The sequence below is a fragment of the Anabrus simplex genome, chromosome 3 (assembly GCF_040414725.1).
Source record: "Anabrus simplex isolate iqAnaSimp1 chromosome 3, ASM4041472v1, whole genome shotgun sequence".
NCBI lineage: Eukaryota > Metazoa > Arthropoda > Insecta > Orthoptera > Tettigoniidae > Anabrus > Anabrus simplex.
This window is the reverse complement of record NC_090267.1, coordinates 411,520,841-411,546,809: the sequence shown is the minus strand read 5'-3', so window position 1 is coordinate 411,546,809 and position 25,969 is coordinate 411,520,841. Positions and strand designations below refer to the sequence as shown.

Genomic DNA, 25,969 nt, shown 5'->3' with positions numbered 1-25,969 from the left:
GAAACACGCCTTCTTTTAATTTTTCTTTGGAGGGGGGGGGGGGGTAAATAAACTTAACGGCGGTGGGGTGTAAAAGGAGGTGAGACCAATTGATTTTACTGTTCATAATGTACTTTTAAGGAGCTTCCGTTGCTCAGGCGGCAGCGCGCCGGCCTCTCACAGCTGGGTTCCGCGGTTCAAATCCCGGTCACTCCATGGACATTCGTGCTGGACAAATCGGAGGCGGGACAGGTTTTTCTCCGGATACTCCAGTTTACCCTGTCATCATTCATTCCAGCAATACTGTCCAATATTTAATTTCATTTGTCATTCATCGCTCATTGCCCCAGAGGGGTGCTGCGGCAGCCAGCACAATTCCTACTGTTGCCGCAGGATGGGGCTTTATTCATTCCATTCCTGACCCTGTCGAATGACTGGAAACAGGCTGTAGATTTTCGATGTACTTATTCTGATCATAAACCGATCATTTTTAATCTTTCCTGGGTTCAATTTCAACAGCAAGCTTTTCCTTCGGAGAACGTTCTTAGATTACAGTAGAATCTCCTGGAATATAAATAAAAATTTAAACACATTTGAAATAAACGACAGGAATGAGATTGCCCGTCAAATTGTTCACCTCTATAATAAGGTCAATAATGCAAGGAAGTATGTCATTCGTATAGCCTGAAATCCCGCACACTTGCCTACGCGCGACAATGGTGCTGGTCATATTGTCAACAATGACAATGGCAGCAGATGCAATTTACCACCAAGTTGCGGTCTTGCATCTTGCTGTGGGGTCTAGAACATCTAATAATAATAATAATAATAATAATAATAATAATAATAATAATAATAATAATAATGTTCTGGACCGTCGTCAAATTGTGCGGACCGCACTGGAAACAGGTCCTGGCCTAGTAATGACTACGAATACAGCCCAGCCGCGGGTTCAGTACCGCCAAGGCACCCAAGACGACACCACGCCGGATCTCCTTCAGGATTTGATCCATACTAAAAATGCTTATAGGAAAAGATGGCAAAGATTTAGGGACCCAACTAACCGCGTGGAATACTTAGACCTACCCCGGGAAGTACGAAATCGATTGCTGCAAACAACGATTGAAATATGTGAGGAACTTTGCCGTAATCTCTCAGAAAACGAGTCAAATCGCGAATTTCGGAGGATTATATATAAAACGTTAAACATTGAATTATAAATTTCAGTATAATACCGTAGCGAAGCACGGGTATCTTGCTAGTGAAGGTATAAAAAGACAAGAACCATGAAGAGCGTGAAAATGAAAGGCTCCCTAAGCCTCCAGACGTAATACCGTCGGGATCGGAAAAGAGTAAGAGTTGAGCAAGGGAGATCGCCTAGGATAGAAATATGTAGGGCCTATATCACTAGACAGGAAAAAGTATTGACTATATACTTTTTCACCACAAACAATTATACCTTTATGATTATGAACTAGAAGTGAATTTCCAATATTATGCCTTGCATGGGGTCCGTAGTTAGGCATTGTACGATTTATTCAATTTTTATCTAGCAGTGAAACTGTTTCGGCATACCCTGACTGCGTGTGCTACTTTCTGTGCTCCGTGTTTATCGACTGTACGTTCCACTCACTACTTTTAAAGTTTTCGGGGATGCTGAGATGCCGGAATTTTGTACTGCAGGGGTACTTTAGGTGCTAGTAAATCTACCGACACGTGGCTGGCGTATTAGAAGCACCTTCAAAAACAGTAGAACCCCGCTTAACCGAAACCCGGCTTAACCGAAATGCTCTGGCAAAACTGTAGCCTATTTTAATATTTTGTTTTTACCCTCCCGTTCTTAGCCGTCGATATTAGTAATTCTCTTGCTATATGTGCTGAGAGCTACTAGGCACATCCTATGTTTATATTATGACTTATGCCAGAATGCACGTGTAGCATAAAACAAAACAGTTTCTTACCCCACCGAGCTCGATAGCTGCAGTCGCTTAATTGCGGCCAGTGTCCAGTATTCGGGAGATAGTGGGTTCGAATCCCACTGTCGGCAGCCCTGAAGATGGTTTTCCGTGGTTTCCCATTTTCACACTAGGCAAATGCTGGGGCTGTACCTTAATTAAGGCCACGGCCGCTTCCTTCCCACTCCTAGCCCCTCCCTTTCCATTCGTCGCCATAAGACCTATCTGTGTCGGTGCGACGTAAAACAACTAGCAAAAAAAAAAAAGTTTCTTACCCTCTAGTTCGTTCCATGATAAGTTATATTTATTATTCTTATTAATATTGTGCCGGGAGGTACACCTCAACCCCGCACATTTAAAAGAAGCGCCTTAAGGAACGCTATCTATCAGACGAATCTTGAAACAGCGAATGCATAATGTCACTACAGAATAACTGAGTGAAATGTTATTTCGAAGTTTCCCAAACTGATAGGATTTTTTTTTGTGTGTGTGTGTGTACATCAAGAAGTTTGAACTTTTCTCCATAGATGTCTCTACAAAAATCTGAGGTCATGTTCTCTGGTGCAAGGTGGAATAATTAATGAGTTAAAGAAGTTTTGTGTTTGTAGGTTTTCTCAACTAAATTAACTTTCATTTATTTTGGCACTTCCTTATCATGCCGCCAGCTTTTGAGTCTGGCCAATAGCAAATTTTCTGTATTTATTTTTCAGCCTATCATAGGCTTCTTGTAGGTTTTTGGGTTTAACCAATAAAAATGAGAGGGTGTGCCCCGGTTTAGTCCAGAGCCTTCTCGAACCCTCCTCTCGGGTATATAAGCTGCGGCTTTTCCATGTTACCTTGTCTTATAGATCGTCGAGTTACTGAGTGTGTGTTAAGACATCAGAACATCAGCCCAGGTAATGGCCACCAGTTTTCTATCTTTGTGGCTATCTCTGCAAATAACACGAGGGGAAGGTTCTAATTTTTAACTATGTAACCATAAAATGTAAATTTATTCTTCTAATGTAAAATATCATAAAGTCTTAAACTGTAAATCGGGGATAGAGGGTGCGTTACCTTCTCGAGTTCCCCTTCAATTTATCTGGAGGTGACTACGATTTTGTAACTGTTTTTCTCATGCAAATCATAAATTAACTTCTCTTTCGAGTCACCTCAGTAGTTTGGGATTAGCCTCTGCATCATCGGACCACTAGCCCAAGTAGGGTTTTAAAACTTGGTTTTCAAGGAGCGCACGTGTACGCCTCCATACATTTTTGAGTTAGGGCCAGTAATTTAACCTGTTCTTCTTTTCAAGAAGGTAGACAGGGGACTAGATACCCCTGTATTAACTAGATTGTAAATTGTAGGTTGTGCCTAGAGGGGCCAGATTGTAAAGTTTTTTGTAAAGTTGCCTTGAGTAGGCTATAAGAGTTTGGGAGCGCAACCTCCTTGTAGAGCATGTAAGCTCTTTTCTGATATTTGCGTAATTTTTGAGTGGTGCCTTTGGAAGGCCGTAAATTGTTACTGTTGGAGCCAAGTGATAGTAAAAATGGTGTATTGGGAGATATCTCTCCTTATTTAACTAAACGCAATATTTGCGACGTGGTAAACTTGTAAATTTGGAGCTTGGAGCTCAAAACTGGTAAATTCCCTATTTTTGGGTTTTTCTAGAGATCTGAAAATAAATATAACCTTTATTTTAAAGTTTTATATTAATCTTTGATATCGTAGACAGACCCATTCCCACCAGCACCTTATTTTACCTCTGCGGTCAACAGATAACACCGGAAAAAGTGGTAGCAGAGTGTGGCTGAATAGGTCTAGATTAAGCCCCTTTTGATGGCTAAACGTAGGATCCGTTTTGAGCTCTTAAAGACTTTTCTCGGTTGCTGAGAATTTTCCAAATTATTAATTGTTTCTGTCAACATGTCTGGTCCTCGCGAAATCCTCGCTCCCGGATACGTGCGCAAGGAGGAACTGATTTATGAGCTCCTCATTAGAAAGATCCAATCTGGAGGCACGGTTGTGGCAGATATTGCCAAACTTAAAGAGTCCTTAGAACTGCCTATCTGTATCCCAGTTTTGGGGGAAAAAGAAATTGATGAGGCTTTATCCACTATCACAGACAATAACACCGAGCTAGCGTCTGTAGTTAGTTTCTTTGAAGTGAGTGATCCATCTGCTAACCAACTTAAGAGAGTACAGGCTACATTATTCCATTTTTACAATAGGGCTAGGGACCTATTGTCTCAAAAGTTAAAGGATGATCATGCTAAGGAGGCTAGCAATTTGGTTGAATATCTGTCAGACATGTCCAATTGAGTTAGTCACTTGTTGTCTGGGGCTGCTACTCTCAAAACCGACCAAGTCCCTTTGATAAACTTAGCTACTGGGAGGATCCTAGTAAATCTATTGAAAGTAGGAAATCTGTGGAAACTCAACAAACATCTGCCCCATTGGAAACTGAGTCTGATCATCCAAGACAAATTCCACCTTTCTTTTTGAATAATGCTGTGTTTGAAACTTATCAACCTCCTATGCCGGCACCTATCATGTCACCTGGCTTCAGTAGTCTGCCTCATGCATTGGCTATGTTGCTTAAGGGCATTTCAAAATTTTCAGTAAACTCAACTAATGAAATCATTTCCTTCCTAAGGGTTTTAGTAGAATTTCAAGATCATGCGCTAGTGTTTTCCCTCTCTCAGATTCAAATATTTCAAATTATGTATCCTTATTCTGTAGGCATCCTATCGGACAAAATAGTCAAAGTCATAACTGATCGATCATATATAGAAGACTTCAACGCCCACCTCCTGGCAAAATTTATTCCAGCTAGAGCAACGTCATCATTAATACGAAAGTTCTATTTTAGAGTAAAGCGATTGGATGAAAATCTTGCAGACTTTATCCAAGATATTAAATTTTACACCAGGGTGTTTGCTCTTCACTTCTCTGAAGACCAAATAGTGCAAACTATTGTCGAATGCATCTCTCCGCCCTATCGGTCTTATCTATGTTTTACATCCCAACCTCAAACTTTCTCAGAATTCGAAGCTATGGCTGTGTCAGCCGAAGGAGTAAGGTACGCTGACACCTTACGAGTTGCTAAGGAGCCTGCTCCGTCTCCTAACTTCTCGGCCTCCACCTCGCCGAACTTTCACCAACCGCAAATGTTATGCTTGCACTAACATCAATAACACACCCTCTTCCTCAACTTCTGGTGCTACCTCCGCTAACCCTGATAATAGGAAATGACTAGTGTCATCGGCTGAGTCAGCATGGTCATCTTCCCGAGACTCAGCCCCTGTTAAACCCAGTAAAAGTTCTGTTAAGGGTAAGGTTCTTCTAATTTATCATCTGAACGCCCTAGAGAATGTCTTAGGATTGCGGAACAGATCCCTGCATTCGTGCCATTTCTGAAAATTAAAGTAAACAATGAACCCGTCACTGCTCTATTAGACTCGGGGAGTGTGAGTTCCATAATTTCGTAATAATAATATTTGTTTTACGTCCCACTAACTACTCTTACGGTTTTCGGAGACGCCGAGGTGCCGGAATTTAGTCCCGCAGGAGTTCTTTTACGTGCCAGTAAATCTACCGACACGAGGCTGACGTATATGAGCACCTTCAAATACCACCGGACTGAGCCAGGATCGAACCTGCCAAGTTGGGGTCAGAAGGCCAGCGCCTTAATCGTCTGAGCCACTCAGCCCGGCCCATAATTTCGGAAGAATGCTATTCTAAATTTAAAAGAAAACTGCTTGTAAGTTTCCATAATATAGTTCCTCTGCTGTTAAATGTGTTTCGGCTAACTCCTCTCCATTAGAAAAATTTAGGTTTCATTTGGGCTAAAATTCGTATTTCAAAATTTACCTGGAAAGTGAAATTGTTGGTCGCTAAACAATTGTCTTGCTCTGTAATATTGGGGGCCAATTTCATGTCTTTTACTGGTCTTGTGCTCGACATTCAGAGCAAGTCGTGCACCAAATTTTCTAGTAATTGCAATAATCCCCTTTTGAAGTGTAATTCTGTGTCATGTTCATCTGTTTCGCCTACCTAGGGTGAGATGTTAGATCTTAGACATCTACCTGAGGAGCAGGCTGAAAGTATTCAAAAGTTGTGTCAGTCCTTTCCTGATGTATTTTCTGATACTCTTGGCATTACTGACCTTATCGAATATCAGATCGAGGTAACGGATTCGATTCCAGTTAGGTATCTGCCTTATAGACTGTCCCCACCCAAAATAAAGGCTCTTAAGGAAATCATCGATCAGATGTTAAAGGATGGTATAATTCGACCTTCTAAGTCGGCGTATTTTTCTTGTGCCGAAACCCCAAGGTGGCTTCAGGCCTGTGATTGATTACAGGGCTTTGAACCGTAAGGTGGTGTTACAATCTGTGCCCCTTCCTGATCTTCATTCTTATTGTTTGTGGTTTCGAAAAGCCAAGTTCTTTACCATCCTTGATCTTAATCAGGCATATAACCAGATCCCTCTAGCAGAATTGAAAAAACTAACGGCTTTTGCCACGGATTGGAACCTGTATGAGTACAACCGTTTGCCTTTCGGGCTCCCCACGGGGGCAGCTGTTCTTACTAGACTGCTAGATAGGGTCTTCTCGGACATCAAATTTGAATATTTGTATCACTACCTCGATGATGTTGTGTTTTCTGAGACCTTTGAAGAACACCTAGATCATCTAAAGGAAGCACTTAATCGCCTGCGTAAGGCTAGGTTGACTGTGAAATTATCTAAGGTAGCTTTTACTAAACCTTCCATGTCGTTCTTAGGGCATATTGTGTCGCCCGATGGTGTTTCCATTGATCATTCCAAAACACAGGCTATCTGTGATTTCAAACCTCCTAAGGACATCAAAGGCATTGCCAGGTTCATAGGCATGGTGAATTTCTTCAGAAAATGTATTCCTAACTTCACTAACAGAGCAGCGCCCCTGAACTTATTGCGGAGGTAAGGCGTCAAATTTGAATGGGGACCGTCTCAACAAGCAGCTTTCGAAGATCTGAAATTAGCTCTTTGCAACGCCCCTGTATTGGCCATGCCAGATTTCTCTAAGAAATTCATTGTTCAAACAGACGCCTCGTCATCGGCGGTTGCCGCTGTCCTTCTTCAGGAAACGGAACTCGGAAGGCGACCCATATACTACAAAATCTTATATTAAAATACGGAACAAGAACAATATGATCAAGGTAAACAGTTTTACAGTGAATGGTATGTTCAGATTACAATCTAAAATCCAAATCTGAGGCTTCTTAGAAAATAGATTCAAGATGTCTGTTGGTTTGAAAACTCGTCTGTGAATGTTCAAAAGCGCCAACCCACTGAGTCGACTTCCACTTGTCTATTGTCAGTTTCTGTATAATTTCTTTTGTAAAAATTCCATGTGATGGGGATGTTCTAATCTCCAGTAACCCCACCCTGGCTACGCCCCTGCCATGAGGTTTCTGAAGTTAAATAACATTGGACGTGGTCACCAATCGGATGGGTTATGTACTGTTTATTAGCGCAGGAGCAGAACGGAATTGACCAACCTTTTGGAAGTAAACTGCAGCTCAGAATGCCTGATCAGTCCTATCAGGAACAATGACTGGGTTGCCAACATCTAGATTTGGATAAAGCACTTTATTATTATCATTACTATGCAATGTACACTTTGCCAATAAACTTGCATCATATAAAGAAAGTGACAAGCAGCATATAAGGCAATTTGTAGAAAATGTTAGCACATAAACACATTCTAAAAATAATAGATGTGCACCTTTTATTGGCAAAGCATAGATACACTTTAGTGTATCAATGAGCCAAGAAATCTCTACGATAATGTGCTCCTTTATTTAAGTTGTGCTTGTACTTGAAGGCTTTGAAATTTTCAATCACCTTCCCTTTCAGGAGCCGGCCCCACAGTGTAGGGGTAGTGTGCCTGCCTCTTACCCGGAGGACCCGGGTTCCATTCCCGGCCAAGTCAGGGATTTTTACCTGCATCTGAGGGCTGGTTCGAGGTCCACTCAGCGTACTTGATTACAAATGAGGAGCAATCTGACAGTGAGATGGCGGCCTCGGTCTAGAAAGCCAAGAATAATGGCCGAGAGGATTTGTCGTGCTGACCACATGACACCTGGTAATCTGCAGGCCTTCGAGCTGAACAGCGGTCACTTGGTAGGCCATGACCCTTCGGGGCTGTTGCCCCATGGGGTTTGGTTTGGTTTCCCTTTCAGAAATTGTACATCAAAACATTCTATGAAAAGTGCAAATAATCATCTAGCAAAAATGCTAATGAGACAATAGTTTACTTCATTGCAACCATACAAGTGGCAGCAAGCAGATGCATATCATGAGTCACACCAAGGCAATGGCAGCAATTGAGGTGATTAATATCAGGCCGCATAGGTCACAGATGCCTGTGTAGGAAGAGCATTCCTACTGCATCAATTTTACTCAGCTTAACTGACATGTCGGTATTCAAGTTTGTCCACATACAAAATATATAGGAATAGTCCCTTTGTCTGTCCTAATGATATCTGACGAAAAGAAATATGATTTATCTGAACACATCAGCCCACTGCTCACTCAATGACTTAACCAAATGGCTTTTTTAAATCCAAAGAATTAGGCAAAATAAATGCATGTTCCTCTCTAAATTTTTTTTGTATTTTCAAAGAATAAAAAGCATTTTTATGTGAATCTCTGTGGCTCAGGCAGCAACGCACCGGCCTCTCACCGCAGGGTTCCATGGTTAAAATCCTTAAAACCCATGTGAGATTTGTGTTACACAAAGCGGAGACGGGACAGGTTTTATTCCGGGTACTCCGGTTTTCCCTGTCATCTTTCATTCCAGCAATGCTCCCCAATATCATTTAATTTGTCAGCCATTAATCATTGCCCCAGAGGAGTGCGACAGGCTTCGGCAGCAGGCACAATTCCTAACCTTGCCGCAAGATGACTGCTTCATTCATTCATGACCCGGTTGAATGACTGGAAACAGGCTGTGGATTTTGAAGACATTTTCATAAATTCAGAACAACTTAATTTGTTATTGATTCCCTTTAGTCATCAATTCTAGGACTCAAATGAGAAGAAACAATCTATGAGGTGTTTTTTACGTAACGGCAGTTTTAAAATAACTACACAACGAAAGACGATTTTCAAACACCACATTTATTTGCAGATTCTACATACATTACTCTATTTTTTAACATAGCCGCCAAGTTTGTTTAAACACTTATCATACCTTACAACTAAGTTTTGAATACCCTCTTCATAGAAACTTGCTGCCTGCTCTTGTAACCAAGAGTTCACAGCCGTTTTTACTTCGTCGTTATCATTGTAGTGGTTGCTGCTGATGTGATGTCCTCACGAATCTTGGCTTCAACTGAAGCCACCAAATCGCCTGTGATCTCAGATGGGCAACTGAAGCGGGCCTCATCATGGAAGTTGTCACCGCCATCTTTGAAGTCACGTACCCACTTACGCACTTTGCCCTCACTCATAGCATTAGCACCGTACACTTCGCAAATCTGTCAGTGAATGACTACAGCAAACAGGTTCCTTGCCGACAAAAACCGCATCACTGACCGAACCTCGCATGGGGCGGGCGAGTCGATAATCTTGAACATTTGAGCAAGCACAGAACAGAACCGTACAGGTTAGCAACAGAGCTGCAACTGAGCACCGTTGTTCCCAAGGCATGTCGCTCATTGCGACGCGTGTGCGAACTACTAGTGTCTACAACAAAATGGCCCTTACTTAAAAAACACGCCTCGTATTAACCTGCATGTTGGAAGGGTGTATGACTGTAGCTGTAATCTTAAATCTGGACTGGGGTAGGCGCTCTGGGGCTTGAGAAACTATATACTATTTTAATGATTACTAGGTCTGAGAGTGGAAGAAAAATATCACACCCAGAATAGCCATCACCAATGCTAATTTGAACCTCACCACCCTCATTAATGAAAGTGGAGCTTTAATCAGATGAATACAAATTGAACACTACATTTAAGAATACATTTGAAAGGAGGTCTCTTGATGTTAAAAGGGAAGAAAATCGCAAGCCAATTGAATCCCGGATGTGCCGATGTCAATGTGACAGTGGGATGATGTATGTATCAATGCTAGCAGAGGCCATTCTGAACATATCACGTAAGAAAGCATTTCATGTGGTATGCAGGTACGTTCCATTCCTGTGTGTTTCCCATGATTAATGCTGTTGTAACCAAGGTTGAAGTTACAGAACACAACTTTTATTGCTTCACTTTATGATATTTACACAAATAACAGAAATTTATTTTGAAGCAAAAAGGAATATTGAATCTTGAGAAAAGTCTGTCTTTATACAATATGTACAGGTTTGCAGTCTTTATATACACTTCTATCTTGAAAAGATAGTCTTTGTGAATTGACACTTTGATAGTCGAGAACTATCTGGCACACTAACATAAATGTTTATGAGAGTCCTTGTTTGTTGAAGTGCCTGAATTCCTAAAAAGCAAGTTCAAATGATTGAAGAAATTCCACCTAGCGAAACTAAGGGAGCTTGCATATATTAGGGAATGAAAATGGCTTGTAAAAGAATTACGGAACATAGGCAGCGGAAACAGGTAAGGGAGCGGTGACCAGAGGTGAAACCTCGTACTGCCAGAAATTCAGTCCACCTGGTCGAAGCACATTTTCAAGAGGAGTAGCCTCCGTGCTCGACGTAGGGTGTATTCTGGAGCTGGACACCGGGGCAAGTGGGCGAGTGAGCAGGCCGGGAGCTCCTATTTATAGTACACTCGATGGTCAGGCACGCGCACTGATGGCTGCGCGTCGAAGCTAGCAGAATGATACACAGGCGCGCGTGCAGCTGGCTGACGGAGCGAGAAGGGCGCGCCGGACATACAACACCCTCCCCTCCTAAATACGCCGGTACGGCGTGAAACGGCGGCGGCGCTGGCGGCGACTGCGATGCTGGGGCGGAGCGGCTGATTTCTCTGTTGTATTGTCCGGAGCTGGAACTGGGCGGAGTGGCGCTGTCTCGTCCTGAAAGGAACCCAGTGTTATTAAATGATCTAAGGCTCGTTCAGCAATAGATTTATCAGGTTTAGCAATAGCATCAATAGCTGGACAGGGGCGGTAGCGTAGACGTATCTGATCTTGATGGCGGCAGATACGTTTCTCCATAGTCTGTATCTCGTAGAGACGATGACCCAAAGATCTGCAGATGACTCCAGGTATCCAGAGTGGGTTGGTTTTGAATGTCCTGGTGTAGACCTTGTCGTTGAGGGAGAACTTCGTTGGTGAGGTCTTATGCTGGGCCGGAAGAGGCTGTAACAGAGAAAGTAAAGTTCTGTGAGGTCGTCCATGGAGCTTCTGTGCAGGAGTGATATTATCAGCGCCTGGTAGAGTTCTGTAGTTGTTTAAGAGTTGGAGCAAGGCTTGGTCTTTAGTTAAGCCTGAAGAGACAGCTTTCTTCATACTTCTTTTAAATGTTTGTACGAAGCGTTCAGCTTCACCATTAGATTGAGGGTGAAAAGGTGGTGCTAGGATATGACGAATGCCATTATGTGTACAAAAGTTCTGAAAAGCAGTAGCTGTAAATTGAGGTCCGTTGTCCGAAATGAGTACTTGTGGTAAACCTTCTGTAGTAAAGATTTTCTGGAGAGCACGAATGGTAGCTTCGGTGGTAGTAGTCGAATGCATATCCACTACATATGGAAAGTTTGACAGTGAATCGATGACTATTAACCACATGGAATTGAGGAAAGGACCTGCGAAATCGATGTGAACTCGTTCCCATGGAGTAGTAGCAGGAGGCCATGAAGCAAGATCAGAAGACGGGGCGTTCTGATTCGTTTGACATTGCTCACAATGACGTATTAGCTTTTCGATGGCGGCATCAATACCGGGCCAGTAGCAGTGTTGACGGGCGAGTTGCTTTGTTCTGGAGATACCCCAATGGCTTTGGTGTAATAATTCGAGAACTTGTTTCTGTAGGCTAAGTGGGATAACCACTCGGAAGATGGTGCCTGCTTCTAGTAGTACAACTCCGGCACGAGTCGTGAGACGATGCTGCATACGATGATAAGGTGCCAGGTGGGCAGGAAGTGTGCTCTGAAGAGGCCAACCGTTGCGGATGTAAGTACGTACAGTAGCAAGTGTACTGTCCTTATCCGTAGCTTTAGCTATGCAGGTAGCATCAATAGGAAAACTGGATACAGTATCTTCAAGTTCTATATCCAACTGAAGACATTCAGATTCTTGAGAATCGAAGGCAGTATCAGGACCAACGGGTAAGCGGGAGAGGGCATCAGCATTACAATGCTGGGATGTGGCTCGATATACAATCTGATAGGAATAATCAGAAAGGAACATGGACCATCTTTGAAGCTTTCGGAGGGAATTCTCTGGGATCTTATTACCAGGATGGAATAAGTGTACGAGAGGCTTATGATCGGTAATGATCAGGAAATGGTTGCCATAAAGATATTCATTGAAACGGCGAATACCAAAGATGATGGCTAAAGCTTCTTTCTCTATCTGGGAGTATCGACGTTGATGGTCATTAAGTGTTTTCGAAGCGAAGGCGATGGGGCGTTCTTGTCCATGACGATCCTTCTGGGAGAGAACTGCACCGACACCGTAGTCTGAAGCGTCAGTAGCGAGCGTGATGATCTTGTCGGGCTGAAAATGAGTGAGTTGTATAGCTTGAATTAAGGCGTTGTTGATTGTTTTCCATGCCTGTTGGCATTGCGGAGTCCACTGAAATTTAACACCTTTTTTACGTAGAGCGTTTAATGGAGCTGCCACTGTAGCGAAGCGTGGAATGAACTTATTATAATAGTTCGCTTTGCCTATGAAGGACTGAAGCTGCTTGAGGTTCTGAGGAGCTGGCATGTTTACTATCGCTGAGACATTCTGTGTACTAGGACGAATTCCATTCTTATCAAGTATATGTCCTAGGTAGTGAACTTGAGGCTGAAAGAAGGTACATTTAGCGAGATTCGCTCGTAGGCCATTGTCTTTCAATTTCTGGAGAAGAAGGCGGAGATTGGTTAGATGTTCCTGATGATCTTTTCCAGTAACAATAATATCATCCAGGTAGTTAGCACAACCGGGAATGGAGGCGGTGAGTTGAGCCAAATAGCGCTGAAAAATAGCTGCTGAGGATGAAACACCGAATGGGAGCCGTTGGAGCTGGAGCAGTCCTAGAGGAGTGTTGAGTGTGAGAAATTTCTTAGATTCTTCGTCTAAAAGTAGCTGGAGATATGCTTCTTTAAGATCAACGCGAGAGAAGAATTGTCCACCAGAGAGACGACGGAATAAGTCTTCTGGACGTGGAATAGGAAAGATATCGGTTTCGAGTTGTGCGTTGACTGTAGATCGAAAATCGCCACAAAGTCGAACATTACCATCAGGTTTCTTGATTACCACGAGTGGAGTAGCCCATTGACTAGAAGTAACTGGTACGACAATTCCAGTTTGTATCCATCTTTCTAATTCTTTCGTGACCTGGTCTTGAAGTGCTAGGGGTACTGGACGTGCTTTGAGGAAGCGAGGCTTAGCTCCGGATTTCAGCTGTATGTGAGCTGTATAGTCTTTTGCTGTTCCGAGCTGAGAGTCGAAGACTTCAGGAAACTGCGCTAGGAGAGCGGTAACGTCAGAAGTAGGATGCAATGTAGATACGACGTTAATGTTGTCATGTATCTGGAAACCAAATAAGTTAAATAGATCCATGCCCATAATGTTTGATGCAGTGTAGTTGTTAACTACGAGAAGAGGAATGGCCTTCTGAATTCCTTTATAACTAGCCTGAAGCTTGATTTGACCTTTGATGTCAATTTTCTTCTTGTTAAATGTCACGAGCTGGATGTCAGCTGGAGAGCATGAAGGTGCACCTAAGTCGTGGTAGGTAGTCAGGTTAATAATAGAGACAGGTGATCCAGTGTCTAATTGAAAATCGACAGATCGATCAGAGAATGAGAGAGGAATGATGACTTTGTGAGAATCCTTTGTGGGAAGAATAAGATTGATCTGATCAACTTCCATGTCTTGGCGGGGCTGTATATGCTTCCGGCGCGCTGCAGTAGTCTTAGCAGGGCGGAGCGAACTTTGACAGACAGTCTGAATGTGTCCAAGTTTATTACATCGTTGACAAGTAGCTTTGAAAAAACGACAGTCACGACGTTCATGATGCTTGAAACAACCTCGGCAGGAAGGCAGGAGTTTCGAGGTGCTTTTAGAATTGGGCTTCCGTGTAGCATTACGAGAGGGAACCTGGCGAGAATGCTTGGTGGAGAGCGCCTTATCCGTACGGTTCACTGTAGCAGAGGACTTGCGGGCCTGAGGCGAGACTTGTGCAACTTCGTGTGGAGAAGCTATGGCTGCGGCAGTCTTGGTAGTAAGCTCATAAACCGTAGCAATACGCTGGACGTCTTCTAAAGAAGGGTTACTCTGCTTGACAGCGTCAAAACGTATTTTGTCTTCAGGAGTATGTAAAATTATCATGTCCCGAATGAGAGAATCAGTGTAGGATGAACCACAACCGTCCTTGGAGCAGATGAACTGGCAGGGTTTAGCTAGACCACGCAATTCAGTTATCCATTCAGTATGTGTCTGATGGGGTTGCTTTCTGCTCTGAAAAAATTTATAGCGAGCAGCCACTATGTGAGGAGCTTTGGCATAGTGTTCCGTGAGACGGGCTAAGAGCTGCGTGAAGGGTACCTCAGATAAGTGTTCTTCGGGACTTAATTTACGTAGTAATTCACACGTAGCATTGCCAACCGAACTAAGAAATAGTGCGCGGCGGCGTTGATCGTCTGTGACAGAATGGCAGATGAAATGCTGTTGCAAGCGGGCTAAATAAACTGACCATTCTTCCTTAGCCGGATCAAAAGCAGAGAACGGAGGAATAGCTGATGGCTGTGTAGAGACAGAAATAGCTTGAATAGCCTGAATTAATGCTGCCTGTTGTTGTTGCATAAACTGTTGTTGTTGTTGCTGTAAGGCTTGGAAGATCGTAGCGAGTTGTTCCGCAGTAGCCATTGCGAGATGCGTGCAAGAAAGAGTAAGATAAGCTGTGTGTTAGAACTGGTTGGAGTGTCGTTGTTGTTTAGCACGTCGCTGTAGAGTTGACAACTGGGCCTGTTGAATTGTAGTGTCGTGTGTACCTCGTTGCTATAGAGTTGGCGATTGGGGCAGATGACGTGTAGTTTGTTGCTTTTTTACCTCGTTGCTATAGAGATGGCAACTGGGGTCGAAGAATTGTAGGTGGTTGCGTTTTTACCTCGTCGCCATAGAGTTGGCGACTGGGGCCGAAGAATGGTAGTGGTGTGCTTTTTTACCTCGTCGCCATAGAGTTGTGTTGTAACCAAGGTTGAAGTTACAGAACACAACTTTTATTGCTTCACTTTATGATATTTACACACATAACAGAAATTTATTTTGAAGCAAAAAGGAATATTGAATCTTGAGAAAAGTCTGTCTTTATACAATATGTACAGGTTTGCAGTCTTTATATACACTTCTATCTTGAAAAGATAGTCTTTGTGAATTGACACTTTGATAGTCGAGAACTATCTGGCACACTAACATAAATGTTTATGAGAGTCCTTGTTTGTTGAAGTGCCTGAATTCCTAAAAAGCAAGTTCAAATGATTGAAGAAATTCCACCTAGCGAAACTAAGGGAGCTTGCATATATTAGGGAATGAAAATGGCTTGTAAAAGAATTACGGAACATAGGCAGCGGAAACAGGTAAGGGAGCGGTGACCAGAGGTGAAACCTCGTACTGCCAGAAATTCAGTCCACCTGGTCGAAGCACATTTTCAAGAGGAGTAGCCTCCGTGCTCGACGTAGGGTGTATTCTGGAGCTGGACACCGGGGCAAGTGGGCGAGTGAGCAGGCCGGGAGCTCCTATTTATAGTACACTCGATGGTCAGGCACGCGCACTGATGGCTGCGCGTCGAAGCTAGCAGAATGATACACAGGCGCGCGTGCAGCTGGCTGACGGAGCGAGAAGGGCGCGCCGGACATACAACAAATGCACTATGTAGAGTTATAGAAAATGAGTTCTGACATGGGAATAAAGCAATTTCTGGACTCATTTCCATGTAACATATTTTCTTCTTCTATGTGTGAGGAATGTGTTCTCAGAGTTTTGCCACACCTTATAGTTACACCCTGTATGTCTGGGATGGGACATGCACTACCAATGTCACTTCTGGGAATCAACAAACAGATGTTCAACAGCAATTCTCCCTCAGTGGCACAAAACTTTAAAAACATACGACAAACGCAGCTGAGTCTGGCATTGTTCTACTTATTAGTACCAAGCTCCTCTCTTATTTCCTCTTCAGCTTCCTAAAGTCAACATTTTTCATGGACTCATGTCCATAAAACATATTTTCTTCTTCTACATGTGAGGAATGTGTCCAGAAAGTCTGGCTGCACTTCATTGTTACACCCAGTATTACCATTCTGCTGGCCCCGTTATCTGGAGGTAGCGTGCCTGCCTCTCACCTGGAGACCCCAGGTTCAATTCCCAACCAGGTCACGGATTTTTTACCTGGATCTGAGGGTTGGTTCGAGGTCCACTCTGCCTACGTGATTACAATCGAGGAGCTATCTGACAGTGAGATGGCAACTCTGATCTAGAAAGCCAAGAATAATGGCAGAGAGGATTCGAACATTGATCGCGCATCACCTCGTAACCGCAGGCCTTCGGGCTGAGCAGTAGGCTTGGTAGACTAAGGCCAATAAGGGCTGTAATGTCACGGGGCTTGTTTGTATATTATCTTTCTGGAAAAAAATAAATGCTGCCTGATTTCATTTTAATTTCAATTGCCATATAAATATGATGATTAGGATTATTTTGATAGAATCAATTAAGATACTTTCACAAATCAGGATTAGTTACTTAAAACCTATACGACAGTATCAGAAACAATAAATCTTTCTCTGAAAAGGAAGCCGTAATCTTGGAACTTCCAAGAGCCATAAATGTGAGAATATTCCTGGTTGTAGATATATACATACTCTCTATACAGCACTAGGTGCAACCCCAGAATCACCAAGAATTTCAATACCCCATAAGGAACAGCTGCAGTACCAAATTCTGATACTAGGTGCCTCTTGATGAATATTTCAACTATTAGTCTGCCAACTGCGATCCTCGTAAGTGTATGTCTTTCTGAGCTTCAGTGCTTTTCTCTAGACCACGTTCTTATTCTTCTGCAAATTTTGAAATGGCTGATGTTAAAGAGCAAAGAATGTGCATTAAATTTTGCTTCAGGCTCAATAACACTGCAACTGAAATACACCGAATGCTAAAGGAGGCTTTTGGTTACCAAGCTTTACACCAAGCAAGAATATGTCAGTCGTTAAGCATTTCAAAGAAGGCCAGAAATCTGTGGAAGATGACAAACATTTAGGCTGATCATGTACAACTTCTGAAATGATTGCAGAAGTACATGAAGATGTTTTCAGACAACTGAGAAAAGATGGGAGGTGCAAACTACCTAATGCGTGAAACAACAGGGACTGGTTACTGCAGCATGACAATGCACTCACATACACCTCGCTTAATGTGAGGGACTTCCTGTCAAAGAACAACATGACCACCATTCTGCAACTCCTCTCCTGGAGTGATCTGGCCCCCTGAGACTTCTACCTCTTTCATCATCACCATTGCACAGTTCCAGTTTCCTGGATACTGTCCACTTCTTCCTGTCCATATACAACTTGTCATGGAGAACATCATCCACTGGTACCTAGATCAACCTTGATCGTGTACATCTATCGGGTTTTAGGTGTTAATGTAGGTCTATTCCCCTCCACCTGTCTTCCCAAATTTATTCTGGCTGTTCTTGCAGGCTCCATCCTCATCACATGCTCGTACCACTGAAGTCTGGATGTGCCGATTCGGTCTAATAGGGATGTCTTTATTCCGGCCTCTTTCCTCACCTCCTCATTTCTTAACTTGTCCATCTTGGTCTTCTGGATGGTGGATCTAAGAAATTTAATCTATGATGCTTGCAGTCTTGATGAATTTCTTTTTGTGAGAGTGCACGCTTCAATCCCATAGGTCAATATTGGTATGAAATAGCTGTTGAACATCATCTGTTTGGCTGGTTTTGGAATCATGCCATCCCATAAGTGTTCTTACTTGTTGGTAAATTCTGATCCCTTTTGCACTCTGTTTGTAATTTACTTTCTGACCAAATTATCACTGCAGATTACACTTCCAAGGTAAGGAAAACTGTCCACACACTCTAGCTGGTGATCTAGTTTTACACTTGCTGGATGCCCTTCTCTGTTGACTGCCATCACCACTGTCTGTACTTCCTCTTCTGTTTCACCCCAAATCATGATATCGTCAGTAAAAGCCACTGTATTAAGTTCACCTAACTTTTCCTTCACGTTCATTATATTGTCCATAACAGTGATGAAGAGTAGTGGGGACAGTGCACTTCCTTGTTGAACACCACTCTTGGTCTCAAACCCTGATGATCAACCTTCCCCAATTTGTACACAGCTAGTACAGTCTCTGTAGAACATCTGAATTTTCCTTACCAGTCCTTCAGGCACATTTCTTTTCCTCAGGCACTCCAAGATCTTATCTCTTATAACACTATCATAGCCCTTTTCTATATCCAGGAATACAATGACCAATACTTTTCCATCAGCATCCGGGTGCTAAAAATTAGCTCCATTGTTGGTCTGTTACTTCTTAATCCATATTGCTTCTCCTCTAACTGTGTTTCAATGATGGTTCTCAATCTCCTTTCTATGATCTTCTCTACAGTTTTTAGCCCGAGACAGCAGTGTTATTCCTCTACACTTGGTGGGTTTCCGTCTGCTGCCTTTTTTAGACAGGGGAATTATAACGCCCTTGCTCCAAACTGCAGGTATTTTGTTGTCTGTCCATATGGCATTTAGTACTCTGTGCAGCCATTGTATACCCCGGATGCCTGCTGCCTTTATCATGTCCGCATTCATTTCATCTACACCTTAAGATTTTCCTTTAGGCATAGATTTTAAGGCTGTCTCAGTTTCTGTCCAGTTGATGGTAGGTTCCTCATTGTACCCTTGGATTTCCGGTTCTGTATTTTGTTCTTGAACTGGTCTATTCTGTAGGTGGTCAAAATGGTTCTTCAGGACTTCTCTCATGTCACTTCCTGTCCTAACCAGATTTCCATTTTCATCTTCAAGTGCCTTTATGATATTCATTGGTTTCCTTTTACCTCTGATAACACTATACAGTAGTTTCTTATTGCCTCTGCTGTCTTCCTCCAGTTTCTGCGTGAATATAATCCATGTCTTGGTCTTTTCTTCTGTAACTGTTCGTTTATCGTCCAGTTTCTTGTTTCAGTGTAATTGCTTGAGGTTTCTGATCTTTGCCTTGTCTCTAGTAAGATCCGGTATATTTTTCTCCTGATCCCTTTCTTTCCCTGATTGCTGCTCTCAGTCTTTCATTCCACCACAGTGTTTCCTTCTCCCTTGCTTTCATATTTGTCTTTCCACAAAATACAGCTGTTTCCTTAACCAATTTATCCCTTAGTCTGGTCCATTCTACCTCTCCATTTTTCCTTTCGTCTCTTGGTAACAGGGTTTTTAATCAGGTTCTGATACTCAGTTCTCTTATCTGTTTTCTGGAGTTCCCATACTTTGATTTTTGGCATTTTCCTGTTCTGTATTTTTTTTGCTAGGGGCTTTACATCGCACCGACACAGATAGGTCTTATGGCGATGATGGGATAGGAAAGGCCTAGGAGTTGGAAGGAAGCGGCCGTGGCCTTAATTAAGGTACAGCCCCAGCATTTGCCTGGTGTGAAAATGGGAAACCACGGAAAACCATCTTCAGGGCTGCCGATAGTGGGATTCGAACCTACTATCTCCCGGATGCAAGCTCGCAGCTGCGCACCTCTACGCGCACGGCCAACTCGCCCGGTGTTCTGTATTTTTGGCACATAGAAGTTTCTCAGGTCTGCTATTAATAGTGGTCACTGTCAAGGCTCTTGCTGGGTATTACTCTGCAATGTTACCATTCTGCTCCTTTCTTCATCTGAGATGACATAATCAATTACAGTCTTTTGTAGTCCACCTCAACTGTATCGTGTTAACTTATAGCTCTGTCTCTTCTTGAACTAACTATTTTTCACCACCAACCCATTCCTCATACAGAAGTCAAGGAGATGTTCACCTTTTATATTTCTTCCACCATATTCATGAGGTCCCATTACGTTCTCATGTCCTGTTCTATCTGTCCCAATCTGTGCATTTAGATCTCCTATAATGATTACTCTCTCTTTACTAATAACTTTTTCCAAATCATCAAGAAACTGGTTCTTATCCTCTTGACAACATCCAGTTTGAGGTGCATACACCTGTACCAAAGTTAGCTTTCCTTTCCCTAAATGTACAGTCACCTTAATTATTCTCTCACTAACATACTGAATGTCAGCGACTCCTTCTGGACCTTTACTCATGATGAAACCAACACCATTCCTCACCTCTGTCATTTGCATGCCAATACAGTGTATACTGTTTTCTTAATTTCTCCATTCCTTTCCCTCTTCATTTGGTTTCACTCAGCTCCAGTATTATTAATTTCCTCCTATCCATGAGATCCACTAGTTCTTCACATTTTCCTGTGAGACTGAGTAAGTTGATGGTCCCAATTCGTGTTAGTCTCCTATGGGACTTTTGCATTTTTGCAAGACCCTGTCTATCATCAGGCAATAAACCATCATCCCTGACACGAGTCTGCTCATGCTGGTATCTTAATTTAGTTCATAAATGCGTTCTGAGGCTCTTATGTGTTTTGAAAGCAACTACAAATAAGCTCTTTTACTGGTTTGCTAGGCCTAATGTAACTGAGGATTTTCTTTCGGGGTTTACTCCCTTAGCCTTTGAGGATCCCTCCTCATCCCACAAGGCAGTGGGTTCCATCTGTACTACCTCCAGAGCAATGGGTTGCTTCCTCTGCAAGCTCCACCGTACCGAATCATATTCTCCGCTTTTGCTACTGTTGGGGTCTTCATTCGTTGCTCTGAGCTGGGACCCTTTACCAGATGTTACACACCAGGCCAGTGTGCTCTGGGACTCACATAGGCAGGGGCACCACTCCCTGGGCAGGGTTGCCTCTAAGAGGGTCCCTACCTGTTACCTGATTCTACCTCTTTCGTTAAACGAAACTCCAGTTGAAAGGGTGGCTTCTGTTTTCTCTGTCTCTGTTTTCATTGAAGAGATCCAAGCAGAATCGCAGGAGGTGATGAACGCGCTGAACCCAGAAAACTTCCATGAGTGTTCCCTGAAATGGGAAAGTCAATGAAATTGCTGTATTTAAGCCCAGCATGACTACTTTGAAGATGATCATGGAAATAAGGTGTTAATGCAAGTATTCATATTTTCATGAGCAAATTCTCAGAAATTCAGGGTAGCACCTTGTATAATATTTTTCTGTATTTTTGTTTATATTTGTCAGAATTAGCCATTTAAAGACAATACAAAGAGCATTTCATTTCAGTGAAGTTGATTTAATCGATACTCTAATAAAGAAATATCCAATCTATGTTTACACAAGAAATGACCCTCTAGAAATAAAACTGGGATTTCATATTTATACAGCTTCTTCCACTTCTTATTTTCAACAGCTTCAATGTCCACTTCTTGGAACTGGAACCGGTGAGCAAATGGTTGTAGTTGGGTCTTCAGAACGTCACACAGACTGCATGGATGTTTTGTATACAGTGTTAATGTAGGAAGAGAATCTCTTCTGGAACTGCTCGGAACATGCCTAGGGAACGAGTACAACACTTTTAACTGGTACAGTACTATGCAGACTTTCATCACAATTTTAAATATTAAAAGATCTGAGATGTTTGATTTTCATATTTTATCATCAAGAAATTTCAAAGAAAAAGTATGTTTTCTCCATCCCCACATGCATCAATAAGCTTGTTACAACTGACTATCTTGATCTTGTCAATGAACTGTATCCATAAACTGTAAGACAAATGGCGAGTGCGCTTTGTACTTCAGGACTGTAATGTTCAAGACAATGGAGCAGCCCGCTCGGTGTGAAACAGTGTCATTATTGGATTCTTAACAGCAAGTCATGACCTCAACAGAGATTCATCACCACATCTGTAAAATGTCTGGCTCCAATGTTATGAGTGATGGTAAAGTTTGAGTGAGGTTATTAAAAGAAAACTGGGAGAATGTTAATCTATCTACAGGCTGGCTGTCTACAACTGCCAATGGTGTTCTGTGTCTGGTGGACACCAAAATTAGTGAAAACGGGCAGTTAACAATTTCCATACAGTCACTGCATTGCAAGTTGTCATCTACAAATAATTATCCATGTTCTTGGTATCAATCAATTGTACTATGTTCTGGTCAAGTGATTCATCACGAGAGAATCACAGTTACTTACAGTTCATTTTTATACTTTTTACCTTACAGTCAGGCTATTCCCCCTCATTTTCTTTTCTCAGCTTTTCAACTAGTGATAAGTTGGGAATCAAACTCAAAATTCTCAGCTTCACAGACAGAGGCAATATCATCTGCTCTATGAGTGAATGTTCCATAGAGTGCCTATGGGTGATGTTATGACCATGAAGGTGCGTATTCTGATCTATGATGCTCAATATTTAAATTTTCTTGCATTTACATGAAAATTTACCTTTAAAAATCCTCACTTTAAGCTCTTTAGTATAATGAACATCACATGTCACTTATTAAAATACAGGGCCTATAGACGGGCTGATGCGGCCGGTCCACCAGTGCTACGCCCGTCTATAGACGGTGCGCGAGAATTTTTTTTTTTTTGAGTTTCCCAGTTCACTTTCGAGTGAGAATATCTCTGACATGTTCTGCCATCTGTTGGGCATTATGTAGAACTAACTGATCAGAGATTATAGCTTCGGGAAGTAACCTACAGAGATTTTTGTAGATGTCTGTAGAGTTCATCTATGATGTAAACAAACATGGCGGAACAACAATTTATTTGCTCTTGCAGCAATGTTATTTCGGATCACAGAATCTTTCAGTTATTAACCACAGCGGAAAGTGATGATGGAGATAATCATTTTAAGGAATTCCTAAGCTATTTTGAAAGTGAGTGTGATAGAGAAAGTGCCAAAAATATTGTATGTGAGAGAGAAACAGAGCCTCCTTCTAAACGAAAGAAGAAAAACACGGCTAGTATAAAAGCTATTTTATTGCTAATTTCGTGGCGGATGGATTACTTTTCTTCACCAGAGTTTCAGGTAACTGTGACAGGGTCTGAGGACAAAGTAGTGTTTGATGACAACCCGAAAATCATTGATCTTTTAGAAACTTTTGTGCCAGTGGAGTTGGTGCAGATAGTTGAACAAATCGGCATCACAAACAACCAGTAGAAAAGATTTAACTGTCACCACATTCCAGGTTTGGAAAGTATTTTAAAATAACAACGTATATACGGTACGTCTAAGAAGTTACATGTATTAGTTGCCTACAGATTTTAGGAAATAATGTAATTATGGGCTCTTTACTTTGTATAAAGATAATGCACACATGGGCACATAAGTGTAATTTTGTTTTCTCTCAAAATAATATTGAACATAAGTGTAGGGTTTTCCATTTGTATTTAGATTTATAAACAAACAACATTTATACATATTTTAAGCTAATCACCCCACTGATAAGTTAAAAATTGAGGCTTCTACAAATTTTTTTACATACGAATGAAAAAACTCAGCACTGAGGTACCAAACAGTCAACTGGTAACTCAGCACTTAAAAGGTTAACAGTAAGAATGTGAAGAAGCTTTCCAGTTGGTTAAAATAAAATTTATAAAGCAAACAAAAAGTTAAATAGTAAGAGCTGAAATGAATAAAAACTAGAATGAATTCATAATGCTTTTTTACACTTTCACATGTCAACAATGAAAAACATTGCTTCCAACCATTCAGAATCTCTTCAGAAATCTATATGTCTATCTATCTATGTATCTATCAGGAAAGAAGATGGTTAAAAATGAATTATTCTGTAGTAACATCCAATCACGCAAATTTCCGGAGTGGGACACTTTGTACACAATCAGCACCTTGCATGAATCTCTAGAAATATTAAAACATACTCTTAACTGTGGATGATACGATAGAACGCTTCTTGAAAACGACGATTCATGCTTATCTACAGGGTCTCTCTTATAAACCTAGACCGAGCGCAGAGTGTTTGTACCCTGCACTACGGCAGCTGCCTCAGCCCAGCTTACGTCACGCGTGGCCGCCCTGCATTAAGCGTGTATACAATTTTATATGAAATCCTACCTTATAAAAGATGCTGGAAGTATCATCCTACATAATATGGGACTTCATTAACATCATTAGGATTTCTGTACACCAATAGCGAGAGTTATGACTGTTCACACGACCATTAAGATGAAACCAGGCCTCATCCGTAAAGAACACAAGCTATGGGTCGAATAAACAACCATTCATTGATGCAAGATACCACTCACAATATCTCACTCTTGTGGCTGGACCAGCAGATTCTAAACAGTGGGCCCGTGTAAACCTGCACGGTTCGATGCGTAACAGCTTTATAGTTCTGTGTGCAGAAAAAACCGAAACCCTTATTTGTGCTAATTTTGTGAGTAATTTATTCGGTTACTGTTCCAGATTCGTACCAATGTAATCTAGCTTTTCCTCTGTTAAAAAGGTTTGTTTATTTGTGTGTGTGTGCATGTTTTGTATTGAGCCCTGAGGCAGTGTTTTAAAATTTATTTACAATTACGTGAATCTGTGCTCATGAAGGTGGCACTTCACCAGGAAATTGCTGAACAAACACATCATGTACTCGTACTTAAAATAACTTTTACGTACTAAAATACGGTTACATGTTACAAATTTCATATTTGTTCCGTATTGAAATGTACATCAATTTAAGATATTACCAAAATTTATTAGGATCAACCTATTCAATTGAATTTACAAAGTTAGGACTTACATCCTATTAAACTAAAATTTGAAGGGACATGTTTCGCCCTTTAAAAGGGCATCGTCAGCCTTTTTACACTCATACTCAAAGATAAAAATCAGGATCCTGATTGTCATGGTAAAAAAATATAAAATGAGAATATAAGATTAGAGTGAAATTATACAATGTGAGAAATTGTTATGAGTTCTTAAATAATAATTTACAATTAAAACTTAATTTAAAATGTTTGCAAAGAAAAAGTTGAAGTTTGTATGATATTACACTAGTAATTTTAAAATGATTTTATAAAATAGACAAACTAGGCCTTAACCACATGATAACAAGAAGGTCTATGGCTAAAGTTGCCGTATAAAGTTCGAGTGAAATTCGGCTGGAAGCAACTTAATTTACATGTTGAAGAGAAGGTTAATGGAACTTAGTAGCCACTTAAGAATGACATTGAAAACTTTCTTGTTGAAAAGTCGTAATATTAAAACTGTAGTATGGCGCTATGTAGATATAAAGTTGTATCCAACTAATCCATTAATCTCGTTATTTACGAAGTGGGTTCGCGGTCTCCACCTATCCTATCTTCAACATCCATCTTCCAATGTGAAGAAATCACATTTCTTGGAACTTAAAGGAAAATGTCAGGCACAAATGAGGGAAATTAAGAATAACTGGTGGCAACAAAAAGCTGAAGAACTGCAAAGACTATCTGATGCACGTGACCTGCAAAACTTCTATGCTTCTTCATCGGGGTCACTGAAGACTGCTGACAACTCCATCATTTTAAATGATAATGGAGAAATTTTGCAGTGTTGGAAGGAACATTTCTCCTCACTTCTAAATCATGTCTCCAATGTTGCTGAGGACTTTCTTTGTAATGTCCCTCAGCAGCCCCAACCAACCATGGATGGCAGTTCCAACTACATACAGAGACTTCACTAAAGCACTCAATCAACTAAAACCAAGAAAGGCTCCTGGTCCTGATAACATCCCTCTGGAACTGATACAAAATGGAGGTATACCCTTGAAGACTAGACTTTTCACACTCATCCTCTTGATTTGGGAAACTCAAGAAGTATTAGACGACTTGAA

General features: G+C 41.6%; 1 protein-coding gene across 3 annotated transcripts in view; it reads right to left on the bottom strand.

Annotated features, from left to right (window-relative positions):
• Window positions 1-25,969, bottom strand: part of Acat1 (Acetyl-CoA acetyltransferase 1) — a 226,245-nt gene that overhangs the window by 91,835 nt on the left and 108,441 nt on the right. For 2 of the 3 annotated variants that reach the window (XM_067143398.2, XM_067143399.2), the window contains one exon: window positions 21,374-21,698. The exons of the other annotated variant lie outside the window; for it this stretch is intronic. In XM_067143398.2, the coding sequence (XP_066999499.2) occupies window positions 21,425-21,698 (274 nt within the window). In that variant the 3' untranslated portion in view covers window positions 21,374-21,424. Of the gene's footprint in view, window positions 1-21,373; window positions 21,699-25,969 lie in introns of those variants that run through there. 3 annotated transcript variants of the gene reach the window in all.